This window comes from Molossus molossus, unplaced genomic scaffold (genome assembly GCF_014108415.1).
Source record: "Molossus molossus isolate mMolMol1 unplaced genomic scaffold, mMolMol1.p scaffold_m16_p_17, whole genome shotgun sequence".
NCBI classification, from domain to species: Eukaryota; Metazoa; Chordata; class Mammalia; order Chiroptera; family Molossidae; genus Molossus; species Molossus molossus.
Window position 1 is genome coordinate 32,632,530 of NW_023425352.1, and position 18,384 is coordinate 32,650,913.

Below are 18,384 nucleotides of genomic sequence, written 5' to 3' on the forward strand. Positions count from 1 at the left end.
ATCATACGTGTAAGACAGTAACAATCTACAAAATCATAGCTTTTCACAAATTTAGAATGTCCAAACCATGAATGAGTCCTTCAGAGAAAATTTCAGATTTTATAAAAAGATCTTTGTATATAACTATTGTTCCAAAGGTCTATATAAACAAAGTTGAAGTTCTTCACTCATCATACATGCTCTACTTCACCAGATTGTTATGACCACCTAAATTATTTAAAAGCTACATAAGAAAATCAGTAAAATAAATGCTTTGCATATTATAAATATTTGAATAATATTTAGCTTACTTTTCTGTCTCCTGCCAGTTGGTTTCTTTTTCCTCTTCCTTTAATTGAAGGGAATGCTTTGCATCTTGCAAATTATTTGTTAATTGTGTGATTTCTTCTTTCAATTTGACTTCCCTTGCATTTAAATCTTTGATGTTTTTGATACAATCCGGATGATTTGCTTGAAATTCCTTCAGATTTTTTTCTAGCTTCAAGATGATAGATTCCTTTTCCAAAATTTCTTCTTCTAACTTGGCTGAATGACTACATTCAGTTTTCTGAGTTTCTAAGATTGTTTCAAGTTCCTTTATCTGCACTTTATAGCAGGCAATGTCCTGTGTAAGTTCTGAAAGTGCTGTCTTTCCTTCAACTACTTGCTGCAGTTGAACATTGAGACTAACATTTTTTTCTTGCAATTCTTCTTTCAGTTGCTGTATAAGACTTTCTTTTTCTTTTAGTAGGGCATCTTGATTTGTATTCTCTGTTTTTAGTCTCTTCTTTTCATCCTCATAGCCTTTTAGTTCTGCTTGTAATTTTTCAATTTGTCGTTCCAGTTCCTGGATCTGATGACTTTTTTGGGAGGAGGCCTTTACAATCTCCTTACATTCTTCCCAAATGGCATCAATACTAGAGTGAAAAGAACTTTCCCTATTGGGTTTAACCTGCTTACTTACCAAATAATCACTACCCAAAGGGTGTAACTGTGTATTTGGCAAATCCTCCTCCTGAGAACCACTTGAGAGATCACGGAGATTGAGGAAATCTATGTTTGAGATCTGAGAAACTGAATCAAGGGTTCGTAGTTCATCTATTTTTGCTTGCATCAATTTTATTTGTGAAACATTATTTGTGATGTTTCTTCCAGCGATTTCTATCTCCTCTGACAATTTTATGATCTTTTCCTTCTGTTCTTGATTTATACCCCTCTGCACTTGTAATTCAGAAACGGCATTGTCATAAATTGACTGAATTTGCTGGATATCTATACGTAAAGAAAAGCTCTTCTTCTCAGAAAAAGAAAGTTCCTGCTGCAAACCAACAATCTGTTTACTTAATTCTGCTTTTTCTTCCTTTTCATTTCTAAGTTCATTCTCAACAATGAGTAATCGTGTTTTCAGCTCTTCATTATCATTATTTTCTTGTAAAACTCTGTTTTCCTCATCTTCTGAAATACTCTGTTGCATTTTTTTACTTTTATTTTGGTCTTCAGTGATAGTTGAACTAGCATGTATAGGTCCTTTAAAAGAAAGGAAAATTGCTATTAATCTGGCAAACCTAGATAAAACCAAAAAGTAATCAGATTAAGCTAATATTCACACATAGGAAACATAAAAGCCAATGAAAAATAAATAAGCTACTGAGTGATAACGCAAAACAGGTTGCAAAACATACATGGTATAAACCCATTTATGTAAAAATTACAGTTCTGTAAATTAATGGAAAGAGTTAGCAATGGAAGTATACCAAATGGCAGTAGCTACCTCTGAGGATTACCAGTTATTTATACTTCCTTTTTATAACTTTCAATATTGTTTCAGTTTTCTGCCACAAATCTTTATTATCATTATAATATGGGACAGAAGGAATAAGATCACATGAAACACCCCAAGACATCCATATCCTAAAGTACAGTTTTAGAGTACAATTATATGAGAGATCTACTAAATTGGTGATTTAAAACTGAAGTACCTTAATTTTTCATGGCTAAACGGGGGGGGGGAGGCCTTGAAAATCTGTACAGAGTTCAGTTAATTAAAACTAAATAAAACTTTCCTTTTTTTCAGGCTGAATATCTACATTTATAGAATATTTCTACCTGCCCTACTTATTCTACAGAATAGTGGTAAGAGGCACAAATAGTTAATATATAATGTATGTTAAAGTATTTTGGTCCTGACTGGTTTGGTTCAGTGGCTGAAGTGCTGACCCATGGACCAAAGAGTCTCAAATTTGATTCCAGTCAAGGAAATGTACCTCGGTTACAGTTTGGTCCCCAGCCCTGGTCCTGTGAGAGGCAACCAGTAGATGTCTCTCTCTCTCTCTCTCTCTCTCTCTCTCTCTCTCTCTCTCTCTCTCTCTCTTTCTCTCCCTCCCTCCCTCCCTCCCTCCCATCCTATCTGAAGATAAATGGAAAAATATCCTCAGGTAAGAATTAAAAAAAGAAAAAAAGTATTTTATAAATGTTTATATAAATACAAGAGCTTTAACAATAATATATGCCATAAATTGAACTATGCCCAGTGAATATTCACTATTAGCTAAAACTTAATATTTAATGTTCATTTTGACAAGTCAATCCACCTCACACAACTGTCAAGTAAAATTATGTTCAAGTTTTTCTTGCAGATTGTATGATTAAATCTTGAAACATAATTCTTAGTCCTCTAGATACACACATTTATTTTTTTTGTTCTCATATAATTTCCATTACTATAATCAGGGTCTAGTGAATGTATCACATCATAGGAAATCATTTCAAAACACATAAGAATCTGACTCTATGGGTCTAAACTTTTGTTTTTCCTGCTCTATTTCACTTCATGATTTGATGTTTATACGTGAACTTTTGACTTTTATTCACTATTGATTTCACCTATACTTTTATTTGGTATCCTCACTAAGCATGTAAGATTCAAATTCCTCATGCTTAAAGAATCCAGCTAGAACTGAAGTACAGCAGTACTAAGCCACAAAAGCAAAAGACAGTTTTAAGGGAGGATTGGCTTGAAATCCTCCTTGTTAAAAAAACCTATTACTTTCAGTGCAATGAATTAAAAAAGTATATTTCGCAATTCTTTTCTTTTTAGTGAGCCCCCATGTTATCCTATGCATATCAGTGCATATTATATTGAAATAATGTTTGTTATTCTTACCTACTAGATTCCAAACTCCCTGAGAGCAGACTCTATGACTCTACTCATCCTTACATACCTGGACAATAATGCTAAATGAAATATTTTTAAATTTTACTACATCATGTACATTCTCCTTTTCTTTTTTTTTTTTTTTTATTCTCACCTGAGGATATTTTTCCATTTTTTGCACAGATAGAGTGAGAGGGAGAGAGAGGAAGGGAGAGAGAGTGAGAAACATCGATGTGAAGGGACACATCGAGTGGCTGCCACCCGCACGACCAACCAGGGCCGGGGACAAACTACAACCGAGGTACGTGCCCTTAGCGGGAACCGAACCCGGGTCTCTCCAGACCGCAGGCCGACGCTCTAACCACTGAGCCAAACTGGCCAGGGCCATTCTCCTTTTCTATCTCTAAGACATATCATTGTACTAGAAAAATAGAATTTTTGCAATTAGTAACCTATTTTAGTTCTAGATATACAGTATACAAATTCAAAACCTGACATACTTCAGTTATATTAACTTGGTTACTTTAGTGTAATTTTATATTTAAAATTTTAAGGTCCTCTCTTTACATTTTATTTTTTTCTTTACTGATTTGAGAGAGAGAGAGAGAAACATCAATGAGAGAGAGAGCATCAACTGGCCCTGCTTGCCCCCCACCGGGGACCTGACCCACAACCTGGGCATGTGCCCTGACCGGGAATCAAACTGGCAACCTCTTGGCACATGGGTCAATACTCAACCTTTGAGCCACACTGGCCGGGCTACAACATCTTTTTACACAATGGTGATTCTCTAGTTTTATTGGGCAGAATTACCAAGGGAGCTTTATTATTAAAATGCAGATTCTTGGGAACAAATACCAAAGATACTGATTTGATAAATCTGGTGTATATTATACACGCAACACATTTAGAATAACTGCTCTAGGCATTTTTTTTTAATTTCTGGAAGAAGTTGACAGTCACCTGTGTTATACATCTGGAATTTACACATACCAGTTGCTTCATTACCAAGCCCCTATCTGGCAGTCCTATTACATGTAATGTAGTTATAAGATTTAAGCTCATGAGTTTTTCCCCTGCCTCTGGCAGGCTTTTGTGAATCCTAGATGAGAGATGACAGTAGCCCAGGAGATACACATTTAATGAATCTGTTCAATGAAGAAGGCAACATGATTTTAGATCATAAAAAGCTCTTTCAAATGAAATCTACCATCCTACATACAAATAAATGTCTTAACTTCCTATATACTAATCACTGTTGAAGTTGTGCGCAAACTAATGAAAAGGATAGCATTTATGAAAGGTTGTTCATCATGTAATATGGGGAAATAAACTTAAGTGATTATTTGTTCTCAATCCCAGCCCTCTACCAGTATCAATTTGATACCAAAGCCAGACAAAGGCATAATGAAAAGAAAATTACTGGCCACAAATCCTGATGAAGATAGATGCAAAAATTCTAAGCAAAATATTAGCAAACCAAATTCAAAAGTACACTGAAAAGATCATACACCAAGAAAAAGTGGGATTTATCCCAAGGATGCAAACACGCTCAAACATATGCAAATCAATAAATGTAATACACCACATTAACAAAATAAAGGACAAAATCATATGATTACCTCAATAGATGTAGAAAAATCATTAAACAAAATTCAACATCCTTTATGATAAAAACTCTCAACTGCCCTGGCCGGTTTGGCTCAGCGGTTAGAGTGTCGGCCTTCGGTCTGGAGAGACCCGGGTTCGGTTCCCGCTAAGGGCACGTACTTCGTTTGCAGTTTGTCCCCGGCCCTGGTTGGTCGTGCGGGTGGCAGCCACTCGATGTGTCCCTTCATGTCGATGTTTCTCTCTCTCTCTCTCTCCCTTCCTCTCCCTCCCACTCTATCTGTACAAAAAATGGGAAAAAAAAATATCCTCGGGTGAGGATAAAAAAATAAAAATAAAAAAAAATAAAAAACTCTCAACTGCATAGAGAGGAAACGTACCTCAACAGAATCAAGGCCATATTATGACAAGCCCACGGCTAATATCATACTGGACACAGAAAAGCTGAAAGCTTTCCCTCTAAGACCAGGAACAAGGCAAGGATGCCGACCCTCACCACTTCCATTCAGCACAGAAATAAAACTGGCCCTGGATGGTTTGGCTCAGCGGTTAGAGCGTCAGCCCGCAGGCCAATGAGTTGTAGGTTCGATTTTGGCCAAGGGCACATACCTTGGTTGCACTTCGTCCCGGCCTTCATCGGGGTCGTGCCGGAAGCAACCAGTCAATGTGTCCCTCTCATGTTGATGTTTCTCTCCCTCTCCCGCCCACTCTCTCTGAAAAATATCCTCAGGTGAGGATTAAAAAAAGACACAAAATTGTCCATTTGCCGATCATGTGACCTTATATACAGAAAACCCTAAATACCCCATCAAAAAAAAAAAAAAAAGTAGAACTCATAAAAGAATTCAGTAAAGTTTCAATACACAAAATCTGTTGCATTTCTATGTACTAACCATAAACAATTGGAAAGAGAAAGTAAGAAAACAATCCCATTTACAAGAGCACCGAAAAGAATAAAATACTTAGGAATAAATTTAACCAAGGAGGTAAAAGATCTATACACTGAAAACAATAAAACACTGGTGAAAGAAATGAAAAAGATACAAATAAATGGAAAGATATTCTGGGTTCATGAATTGAAAGAATTAATATTTTTAAAACATCCATACTAACCCTGGCAGGTTTGGCTCAGTGTTAGAGCATCGGCCTGCAGACTGGCGAGTCCCAGGTTCGGTTCCCGCTAAGGGCACTTACCTCAGCTGCAGTTTGTCCCCTGCCCCAGTTGGGGTTGTGTGGGTGGCAATAAGTCAATGTGTCTCTCTCACATCGATGTTTCTCTCTCTCCCTCTTCCTCCATCTCTCCTTCCTGCTCTATGTGAAGAAAATGCAAAACTGTCCTCAGGTGAGGATAAAAAAAATAAAATAATAAAAAATAAAATATCCATACTACCCAAAACAATCTACAGATTCAATGCAACCCTTATCAAAATTCCAATGGCATTTTTTACAGAAATATAAAAAACAACTGTAAAACTCCTAGAAAACATAGGTGATAACTTCCTTGATTGGTCTTACAGATGATTTACTGGACTTGACACCAGAAGCAGAGGCAGTAAAAGCAAAAACAAGCCCTGGCCAGTGTGGCTCAGTCGATTGGGTGCCATCGTGTACACCGAAAGATTGCTGATTTGATTCCCAATCAAGGTACATCCCCAGGTTGTGGGCTCAATCCCTGACTGAGGTGTGCAGGAGGCAGCCAATCATTGTTCTGCTCTCATACTGAGGTTCTCTCCTTTCTCTCCCTCTCCCTTCCTTTCTCTCTAAAAATCAATGTAAATAATCTTAGGGAAGGGAAGGGAAGGGGAGGGAGGGGAGGGAGGGAGGGAGGGGAGGGGAGGGGAGGGGAGGGGAGGGAGGGGAGGGGAGGGGAGGGGAGGGGAGGGGAGGGGAGGGAGGGGAGGAAAGGAAAGACAGATAAGTGGAACTACATCAGGCTAAAAAGCTCTGCACAGCAAAGAAAACCATCACCAATGAAAAGACAACCTATGGAATGGGAGAAAAGATTTATAAATCATATGTCCAATAAGAGGTTAATAGCCAAACTAAACAAAGAACTCATAACTCATACAACATAAAAGCAAAAATAATAATAACCCAATTAAAAAATGTGCAAAAGACCTGAATATACATTTTTCCAAAGACATACAAATGGCAACTACGTAAATGAAAAGGTGTTCAATGTCACTGATCATCAGGAAAATGTAAATGAAAACAAGATACCTCACACCTATTAGACTAGCTGTTATAAAAAAGAGTAGAGATAAATTCAGGCATAGATGAGAAGAAAAGCAAACCCTTGAGCACTGCTGACAGGAACATAAACCTGTATAGCCACTATAAAAAGATATGGAGTTTCCTCAGAAAATTAAACAGAACTACCATATGATCCAGCAATCCCACTCCTGGGTATATATCCAAAAGAAACAAAATCCGTATCTTGAAGAGATACCTGCATCACATGTTCATGAAGCATTATTTACAATAGCCAAGACATGGGAACAACCTAAATGTCCATCAGCAAATGAATGAATTAAAAAAAATAATTGTAGCCTAGCCGGTGTGGCTCAGTGGATTGAGCACCATCCCATGGACTGAGAAGTCCCGGTTTGATTCCCAGTCAGGGCACATGCCCAGGTTGCGGGCTTGATCCCCAATAGGGGACATGCAGGAGGCAACAAATCAATGTTTCTCTCACACATTGATGTTTCTATCTCTCTCTCCCTTCTTTTCTCTCTAAAAAAAAAATCAATAAAAACATATTAAAAAAATAATAATACAAACTTTCAGTTATAACATGATTAAGATCATAGGAACTCATGTACAAAATGGTGACTATAGTTAATAACACTGTATCATATAACTGAAATTTGCTTAATGAGTGCAACTTTAGTGTTCTCACCAAAAAAGACAAAAGAGAGGGAAGAAACGGTAAATATGCAAGGTAATGGTATGTTACTGGTGGGATAGTGGGAATCCTATATGTATCAAATTACCACATTTTACACTTCAAATACATTATAATTTGTCAATTATAGCTCAATAAACCTGGAAAAAAATCATCACGTTTTATACTTTAAATACAGGGAAGGCAAAGGTTCACAGTTGTTCATATGTAAAATCATGTAATAATTAATAAATAGAATAAACTCTGTGTCTTGCATACTCACAACTGTAAAACTTTTGCCCCATCCTGTATATTATAATTTGTCAATTACATCAAAATAAACCTGGGAAAAAAATCCCAGGTTTCTCAAGATACTTATTTATCCCCAGTGAAAGTAGGCTCCCACCCCAAAATTGCAGTATAATCAGGGAATCTCACCTCCTTACTTCATCCAAGAATTTATCCAGTTTTACTTTCCATAGTATACATGCAAAAACAAGCTGTATTGTATGTTTTTACTTTTCAAATACAATCCATATTCTTTTCTTCACCCAACTGTCTAAATGCTTTTGGGCAGCTGTAATTGTGTAGACCCATTATAGAATCCCAAGATCTCTTATTTAATACAGACTAATTTTAAAAGCTCACTGGACCAAGTTATATTACCTATAATTTACATAGCTATCTCCTGCCTCAAAGAGAACGGGAGAAACATGGCATTACCCCTGCTGTACAGACTCACTTAGATTCTCAGTTTATTCTAAGGGTTTCAGCTACTCTGGAATCTTAAAGATTTACCCTTACTTTACTTTTTTTTTTACAACAAACCAGCCCACTAACTCTTATAGATTTTTAAAAATAATCTTCAACCAATATATCTTATAAAGTTGTGGCAAGTCATCCCAAAGTGAAATAACCTGGTCTTCTCCACTGGTTCAGACTTCTGTTCTACTTTCTACTCAACGTAATTCTCTACTTCTGATAATATTTTCATACCTATGAGTTCATCCGTGGAAATCACCGAGAAAACTAAATGATGATGCTAAGAGCCCTGGTTTTTTTTTTCATTAATAAACATTTAAAAAATTCTCTTACCCTTTGCCCTGGTTGGTTTTGCTCAGTGGTTAGACTATTGGCCCATGAACCAGAGTTGTGGGTTCGATTCTGGTCAAGGGCATGTATGTCAGTTTCAATTCAATCCCCAGCCCTACTTAGGGTCATGCGGGAGGTAGCCGGTAGATGTGTCTCTTTCACATCGATGTTTCTCTCTCTCTCTCTCTCTTTCTCCCCCTCTCACTCTACCTGAAAATCAATGGAAAAATATCATCGAGTGAGGATTTAAAAAAAAAATCATCTTAACCTGTAAAAAGATAAATTATAAAAATGTCTGGCTCTGGCTGGTAGGCTCAGTTGAGTGTCATCCTGTGCACCGAAAAGGCACATACCCAGGTTGTAAGTTTGATCCCTGGTTGGGATGTGTATGGGAAACAGCTGATCGATGTTTCTCAATGTGGTTTCTCTCTCTCACTGATGTTTCACTTGCATGCATGCGCGCGCTCTCTCTCTCTCTCTTCCCCCACCCTCTCCTCCCTCCCAACCTTCCTCTCTGTCTAAAGTCAATAAAAACATCTTTTAAAAATATGTCTGAACCATTTATTAGGAAAGAGAGATGAGATCTAAGCAACTTAAAAATGACAGCAATCAGGAATTCAGAGCTCACAAATAGATCCTGACTCTTTCAAAAGAAGAGATTTGAGTCATGCATAATATACACACAGTCCCTGAACCCTAAAGTGAATATAGAAACCTTCTGTGATCAAGTAATGTTCTCTTAATTTCATTATATTTCAAGAACCAGGATACAATTGGTGATCATTTTGTAAGTTATATAAATGTCTAACCACTATGTTGTACACCTGAAACTAATATAATTATATGTCAACTGTCACAGGAAAATATTTTTTAATTAAAAAAAATATATAATACATAATAGAAGGCAAATTAAACTAATTTATTTGTACCTGATTTTTTTTCAGATATCTGTACTGTTTTTTCAGAAATGTTTTAATGTTTTACAATCAAAAGATTTATAAAACATATTCAGGACAGCCTTGTTAGGGGGAAATTAAAATTAGTCCAACAGTAAAAATAGAAAAAACTCTATAGTATCTTACAACTTACTTATAAACAATGAGAAAGAAAGACAGTTAACTCTTTAATTCAATATTTACACTACATGCATCCTATACTTATTGTTGTAAAAAAATTAGTTTTAAATAAAAAAATCTTATCTCTGCTTTGTCTCCTTCATCACTATCTGAAGGCTTATTTCTTGGACTGGTTACATGGTTACCAGTTTCCCCAAATATAGATACAGTGACCTCCAACAAGTAAATTCACTTTAATAGAAAAGAAGCTCTGCATTCCCCCTTTTTTTTTTTTTTAAATCCTCACCCGAGGATATTTTTCTATTTATCTTCAGGTAGAGAGAGAGGGACAAACAGGGAGAGAGAGAGAAACATCGATGTGAGAGGAACACATCGACTGGTTGCCTCCAGAATGACCCAGACCAGGGCCAGAGATGAACTGCAACCGAGGTACGTGCTCTTGGCTAGAATCAAACCTGAGACTCATTGGTCCACGGGCCAATGCTCTACTGCGGAGCCAAACCGGCCAGAGCTGCATCCCCTATTAAGAACAGAAAACATTCTTCCAAAGAAACAATCAATTCCCTCCTATCCTACTGATTATGAGAGTCACATGTTTTGTTCTGGAGATTTTTTAAAATCAGGGAAGGAGGGTGGTTATGGCTATAATTTTCATATGATCCCTTATGTAATCCCTAAAATGTCTAAAACATAAATAATGGAGAAGAAACCAATGTGGTTATGATTTTAAAAAGAAATAAAAAGTTATGTTCCCTAAATTTACTCAAATCTACCACATCCAGATTATTTAGCTATAGTTCTTACATAATCTTCATGAATGGGTTACCTTTAGGATTAGTCATACTGTGTAACACTTGCTCCTAGCCACTTCCTAGTTACCTACATTCTCAACTAGTCTATGACACTGACCGAGGTGAAAGAAAGAGAGGAACAGGCCCTGGCCGGTTTGGTTCAGCGGTTAGAGCGTCGGCCTGCGCTCCTGAGAGACTTGGGTTCGGTTCCCGCTAAGGGCGCGTACCTCGGTTGCAGTTTGTCCCCGGCCCTGGTCGGTCGTGCGGGTGGCAGCCACTCGATGTGTTCCTTTCACATCAATGTTTCTCTCTCTCTCTCTCTGTTCCTCTCTCTCCCTCCCACTCTACCTGAACAAAAAAATGGGAAAATGTCCTTTGGTGAGAATAAAAAAAAAAAAGAGAGAGAGGAACAGTGCTGTGGAAGTCTCAACAAGATTATCCTCCCGGTAGCAAAACACCCCTCCTTCAATGGATGAAAGAAGGCACATGCAGATTAGTCTCAAGCTACCAGCTCACACTAGCACTGAATATCCTAGAAACCATTTACCTAATGTTGTATTAGCCTTTAAAGTACCTAGTTTTAAAAACATTCGCCCTGGCCGGTTTGGCTCAGCGTTTGGAGCATCAGCCTGCGGACCAGAGAGTCCCGGGTTTGGCCCCCGCTAGGGGCACACACCAAACAAATAAATAAAATAAAATAAAAACATTCACTTTAGTTAGGTTCTGTGAGGTGTTTATTATGTTGGTGTGTCACCCAAATGTTTTCATACTTGACAACCTCAGTAGGCTAGCACTATTTAATTTATTTTACTAATGACCAAAGTAAGACTTAACTTACCCATTTTTCTCAAGGTAAAGCAGCTAGCCAGGTTGCCAAAGCTAACGTACTTTCGACTGCGGGTCAAGATGGCAGCGTAGGTAAATGCGGTACTCAACTCCTCCCACAACCACATCAAAATTACAACTTAACTATAGAACAACCATCATTCAGAACCATGTGAAATCGAACTGAATGGAAGCCCTATAACTACAAAATTAAAGAACAAGCCACATGGAGACGGGTAGGAGGGGTGGAGGCACGGATGGGCTGGTCTAAAACCCATGTGTGGAGGATAAAAATCATCCACCTATGGAGTATAAAAAACAGGACGGAGACCTTGGCTGGGAAAGTCCTCCTCCCTGGGGAGCAAAGGGTTCCCATCCCACACCAGACCCCACCTCCAGCTCAGGGTTCCAGTGCCAGGAAGAGAAGTCCCCATAACTTCTAGCTGTAAAAACCAGCAGGACTTGAGGCTGAGGGAGGCTGAAGCTGCTGGAGTCCCAGGTAGTTCCTCTTAAAGGGCCTGTGCATGGACTTACTCAGACCCACTCCCTCCAGGCTGCAGCACATAGGAGAGGAAGCTTGAAAGGTGCCAGAGACATACAGGGAAGAACTGAGTTGTTTGGCATCAGGGCAAGGACTAGAGAGGCAGCTTTCTCCTGGACAGATGTGCTGGTGGAGGCTGCTGTTCCTTTGGGGCAGGAAGGCAGACGGGCACCATATCTGGGACTCCAGCAACTTGGCTCACACTATTTGCCCTGCCCTGGTGATTCCCTGTGGCCAGGCCCCACGCAACTTTTAGGCCCACCAAGCTGTTTCCAGTGGCTTTACCACAGAATTGGCCTGTTTTGGCTCCTGCTTCAGATTTTCCTAAGTTCTCTCAAACAAGCAGCATCTGGCCACAGCAAACCCCATACCTCTCACTAAATGACCCAGGCTTGGCAATAGAAGCAGCCAGTCTTAGTTCACAGCTTGGCTTTGTCAGGGCACCTCCAAGCCCAGTACAGGAAGCAGCCATCGGCAGATCACTTTGTAGCTTATGCCAGATTGCCCCGGGTAGAACACAGGCAGTGGCTGACCTTGCCCCAGAGCCAGCACACCCAGTGTACAGCTTCAAAACACATCGAAGCACCACCACCCAACCATCTCCACAAGTGACACACTCAAGGAATTGACTCAGTGGGTACCAGAGCCCTGCTACAGTAAGTCTTGCTCTGTGTGGTGGGCCCCTGCACAGCTGATCCTTCAAGGTAGTCAGAGGTCTGTGGTCAGTGGGCACAGCCAGTCCTTGCAGCTGATCAGCTTGAGTAAAGCCCTCCCACTAACGTGCCAACAGCAATCAAGATTCCATTACAACAGAAGGGTAGATAGTCCACATGAGGGGTGCACCTCAAGGGCTTAGCTGGGTGACCAGGGAGGCTGTGATACTGACCCTTACACGATACCTACTATAACAGGCCACCTTAGGAAGCCTAGGAAACATAGCAACTCTACCTAATACATAGAAACAAACACAGAGAGGCAGCCAAAATGAGGAGACAAAGAAACATGTCCCAAATCAAAGAACAGAACAAAACTCCACGTAAAGAACTAAACGAAATGGACATATGCAATCTGACAGACCCAGAGTTCAAAGCACTGCTTATAAGGGCGCTTAATGAACATAGTGAGAATTTCAAGGAACACTGTGAGAAAGTCAAGGAACTTAGTAAGGACCTCAAGAGCATAATAAAGGCCCAGATAGAAATGAAGGATGCACTAAATGAAATAAAGAATAATCTAGACTTCCAGTCAAGATGGTGGCGTAGGTAAACGCAATATCGCGTCCTCCCACAACCACACCAAAGTTACAACTACAGAACAACCATCATTCAAAACCGCCTGAAATCAAGCTGAATGGAAGTCCTACAACTACGGAATTAAAGCAGCAGCCACATGGAGACTGGTAGGAGGGGTGGAGGCGTGGACGGGCTGGTTCCACACCCACGTGTAGCGGATAAAAATTAGGACACCTCGGCTGGGAAGGACCTTCCTGAGGACCGAGGGATCCCTGTCCCACACCAGGTGCCCCGCTCAGGGTTCCAGTGCCAGGAATAAAAGTCCCCATAACTTTTGGCTGGAAAAACCAGCAGGAACTAAGGCTCAGGGAGGCTGAGGCAGGTGGAGCCCCAGGCAGCTCCTCTTAAAGGGCCCGCACACGGACTTGCTCCCTCTAAGCTTGGAGGGGAGGCAGCTCAAGGGGCACCAGAGACATATGGGGAAAAACTGAGCTGTTTGGCATTGGAGCGAGAACTGGAGAGGGGGCTTTCTCCTGGACAAACGTGCTGTCAGAGGCCTTTGTCCCTTTAGTGAGCCCTTCCCTGGGTTGGCAGACAGCCGCCATATCTGAGACTCCAGCAACCTGGCTCACACTGGTAGCCCCGCCCTGGTGATTTCCTAAGGCCCCACCCCACCCAACATTCAGGCCCACCCAAGCTGTTGCCAGTTGCTTTACCAGAGGATTGGCCTGTCTTGGATTCTGCTTCAGGTTTTCATAAAGTCTTTCAAACAAGCAGCATCTGGTCTCAGCTAGCCCCATACCTCTCATTAAGTAATACACAGAAACAAACACAGGGAGGCAGCCAAAATGAGGAGACAAAGAAACAGGTCCCAAATGAAAGAACAGAACAAAAGCCTAGGAAAAGAACTAAGCAAAATGGAATTAAGCAACCTAACAGATGCTGAGTTCAAAATACTGCTTATAAAGATGCTCAATGAACTTAGTGAGAACCTCAGCAAACTTAATGAGGGCCTCAAGAGCATAAAAAAGGACCACTCAGAAATGAAGGAAGGAAATGAAGGAGGCACTAACTGAAATAAAGAATAATTTACACAGATTCAATAGTAGAGTAGATAAAGCCAAGAAGCAAACCATTGATTTGGAATATAAGGAAGCAAAAAAAAACACCCAATCAGAACAGCAAAAAGAAAAAAGAATCCAAAAAAAAATGAGGATAGTGTAAGGAGCCTCTGGGACAACTTTAAGCATGCCAACATTCTCATTTTGGGGGGTGCCAGAAGGAAAAGAGAGAGAACAAGAAATCGAAAACCTATTTGAAACAATAACGGCAGAAAACTTCCCTAACTTGGTGAAGGAAACAGACATACAAGTCCAGGAAGCACAGGGAGTCCCAAACAAGATGAACCCCAAGAGGCCCACACCAAGACACATCATCATCAAAATGCAAAAGGTTCAAGACAAAGAGACAATCTTAAAACAGCAAGAGAGGCCCTGGCCGGTTTGGCTCAGCGGTTAGAGTGTCGGCCTGCGGTCCTGAGAGACCCGGGTTCGGTTCCCGCTAGGGGCACGTACCTCGGTTGCAGTTTGTCCCCGGCCCTGGTCGGTCGTGCGGGTGGCAGCCACTCGATGTGTTCCTTTCGCATCGATGTTTCTCTCTCTCTCTCTGTTCCTCTCTCTCCCTCCCACTCTACCTGAACAAAAAATGGAAAAATGTCCTCGGGTGAGGATAAAAAAAAAAAAAAAAAACAGCAAGAGAGAAGCAGTTAGTTACCTACAAGGGAGTTCCCATAAGGCTGTCAACTGATTTCTCAAAAGAAACGTTGCAGGCCAGAAGGGAGTGGCAAGAAATATACAGAGTGATGAAATGAAAGAACCTACAACCAAGATTACTCTATCCTGAAAAGCTGTCATTTAGAGTCGATGGCCATATAAAGAGTTTCCCAGACAAGAAAAAGTTAAAGGAGTTCATCACCACCAAACCATTATTATGTGAAATGTTGAAGGGTCTTTTTGAAGAAAAAGATAAAATACATGAACAAAGAAAATGGCAATGAATACATATCTATCAACAAGGGAATCTACAAACAAAACAAACAAGCAGAACAGAAACAATCTCATAGATACAGAGACTATTTTGCTGGTTGCCAGATGGGAAGGGGGTTGGGGGAATGGGTGAAAAAGGTGAAGGGATTAAGAAGTAGAAATTGGTTGCTAGACTGACAAACCTCAAAGGGAAGGGGGTTGGGGAGTGGGAATAAATAAACCAAAGAACTTATATGCATAACCAATGGACACAGACAACAGTGTGGGGAAAGGCAGCAGGGGGGTGGGAGTGGGGAGGAGGGGATCAATGAGGGGGAAATGAGGAACATCTGTAATACATTCAACAATAGAATAAAATAAAAATAAAAATAAATAAAAAGAATAATCTACAGGGAATCAATAGTAGAGTAGGTCCAGCCAAGACACAAACCATTGATGTGAAATATAAGGAAGCAAAATTCATCCAATCAGAACAGCAAAAAGAAAAAAGAATCCAAAAATGAAGATAGTATAAGGAGCCTGGGGGAAAACTTCAAGAATACCAACATTCACATCATGGGAGTGTCAGAAGGCGAAGAGAGAAGGCAAGAAATCGAAAACCTATGTGAAAAAATAATGACAGAAAAGTTCCCTAACTTGGTGAAGAAAACAGACATACAAGTCCAGAAAGCACAGAGAGTTTCCAACAAAGATGAACACAAAGACATCCACACCAAGACACATCATCATCAAAATGCAAAAGGTTAAAGACAAAAAGAATATTAAAAGCAGCAAGAGAAAAGCAGTTAGTTACCTACAACAGAGCTCCCATAAGGCTGTCAGCTGATTTCTCAAAAGAAACTTTGTAGGCCAGAGGGAGTGGCAAGAAATATTTAAAGTGATAAAAAGCAAGGACCTACAACCAAGAGTCCTCTATCCTGCAAAGCTATCATTTAGAATAAATGGACATATAAAGAGTTTACCAGATAAGAAAAAGCTAAAGGAGTTCATTACCACCAAATCAGTATTATATGAAATGTTGACGGGTCTTCTTGAAAAAGAAGATAAAAAAATATGAACAATAAAATGGCAATAAATACATATCTATCAACAACTGAATTTACTAACAAAATGAGCAAGCAGACCAGAAATAGACTCATAGATACAAAGAAAGTTTTGTTGACTGCCAGATGTGAGGGGGTTGGGGGAATGGGTGAAAAAGGTGAAGGAATTAAGAAGTATAAATTGGTTGTTAGACTGATGAACCTCGAAGGGAAGGGGGAGGGAAGGGGAGGCAGGAAGAGATAAACCAAAGAACAGAAATGCATCGATGCATAACCAATGTACATAGACAATAGTATGGGGAAGGCGGCGGTAGGGGTGAGATCAGGGAGGAGGGGGTCAAAGGGGTGAAAAAGTGGAGACATCTGTAATACATTCAACGATAGATAATTAAAAAAACAAATAAACCTTCAGCCGATGAGGGTCACTGGTTGATCATCTACCCATGCACCAAGAGGTCATCAGTTCGATTCCTGGTCAGGGCACATGTCCAGGTTGTGGGCCTGATCCCCAGTAGGGGCATGCAGGAGGCGGCCAATTGATGTTCTGTCTCATCGATGTTTCTCTCTCTCCCTCTCCCTTCCTCTCTCTCTAATATCAATAAAGAAAAAATATTTTAAAAAATAATAAATAAAGCTAATGTACTTTCTCTTAGAAAGCCCTACCTCCCTAAATCATACTACAAAAGTTTTCCAAAAGAAAGAATGAATTGTTTAGAAAGAATATAAACACTGGTGTTTTCTTCCACATAAACAGGAAGATAAAGAGTAAGTATGCACCTACTTTTTTTTTTTTAGTTAATTCTATAGTAAATACAAGAACTCGAACACATTTGTCTTTAGTAATGTCTAGCTCAAAGTGTTCCTAGAAATGTCCTTTTCTCCAAATGAATAAAAAAAATGCAAAGGTAGAAAACAATTTGGAGAGATTTGGGCAAAAAAGAGTACCATCATGATGAAAATAAAAGAGCTATGTTTTAACTATTATAAGCACAGAAGTAAAAGAAATATAGGCTTGCAAAGGTGATAAAAGCACAATATCTAGAAATATATTTATTATAATAAAAGACAGCTTTAAATACACCCATCCTCTAGACAATTCATAACATGTTAGCATAAATACTACGGACACTTAGATTTCCTCAGGGTTTTTTTCTTAGACAAGTAAATGTCCTCCATTTGCAACTTGTCTGTGTACCGGTTTAGGAACTAGCTTTCTCAAGGCCTCTTGATGACAAATTAAGTAGTACCTTTCTTTGCTGGTGGTTCATCTTGTTGAAGTTCATTTTCATTTAATCTTTTTTTTCCTGGATAATTTTTAGTTTTGCTGTCCTTAGGAGTTGCATTACAAGCCAATTTATTGTTTATTATTAATAAAGATGTACCAGCCTTGTTCTAAAATAAAATAAAGTCAGATTAGTGCAATATAAAAAGCTATGATAAATGTAAAAACTATATAAATTGTTTCCATAGTCTAGCATAAAAATTTTATTTTCAAATTTGTTGAAAGATTTCCAAGCTATTTCCTAAGTCTCACCCTAAAATAACTAATGGCTCTGCAAATGTGTAATATTAACTGTGTACACTCACTAAGGACAAAAAGAGCTTGTCTTAAAGTCAGTTAAACATGTAGTTTCACCTAATACATAAAAATAAATTCATCTTTAGATTTTCTAAGGTGATCAGGTGAATTACAGACTTGTTTGAGAATAACTATAGAACCCTAAAACACCTACCCCTAAGTCACATATGTAATGTGCTCTGAAAAGAAAAATACAAAAACACTAAGACAAAATTGTTTCTTAAACTTTTACTTAAAACCTTCAGCTCACACTCTAAAAATTCAACAAGAGTTTTGTTTTGTAACCAAACCCTCTCAAAGACAAGTACTAATGTCTTACACTTTAAGAACTCCCATGAAAAGTTTTGACCATAGCCTCTAACCCATGTATATTCAAAGACAAATAGGCTACATACAGCTTTAGATTTGAGTTCTTAGTTTATCTAAATGATAAAAATCTCTCGGATTTTTTTTTTTTTAAGGCAGGTACTATGCCTCTCTAAAAGGCTGGCAGAAAGGAGGTACAATACAGTGTTATCCAGAAAGAGGAAGGTAA

At 39.2% G+C, this 18,384-nt stretch overlaps 1 protein-coding gene across 12 annotated transcripts in view; it reads right to left on the minus strand.

Annotated features, from left to right (window-relative positions):
- Positions 1 to 18,384, minus strand: part of KIF20B (kinesin family member 20B) — a 101,824-nt gene that overhangs the window by 52,011 nt on the left and 31,429 nt on the right. For all 12 annotated transcript variants that reach the window (XM_036265281.1, XM_036265274.1, XM_036265276.1 and 9 more), the window contains 2 exons: positions 17,518 to 17,662; positions 291 to 1,506 (listed from right to left, as the gene is read on the minus strand). In XM_036265281.1, the coding sequence (XP_036121174.1) occupies positions 291 to 1,506; positions 17,518 to 17,662 (1,361 nt within the window). The remainder of the gene's footprint in view (positions 1 to 290; positions 1,507 to 17,517; positions 17,663 to 18,384) is intronic.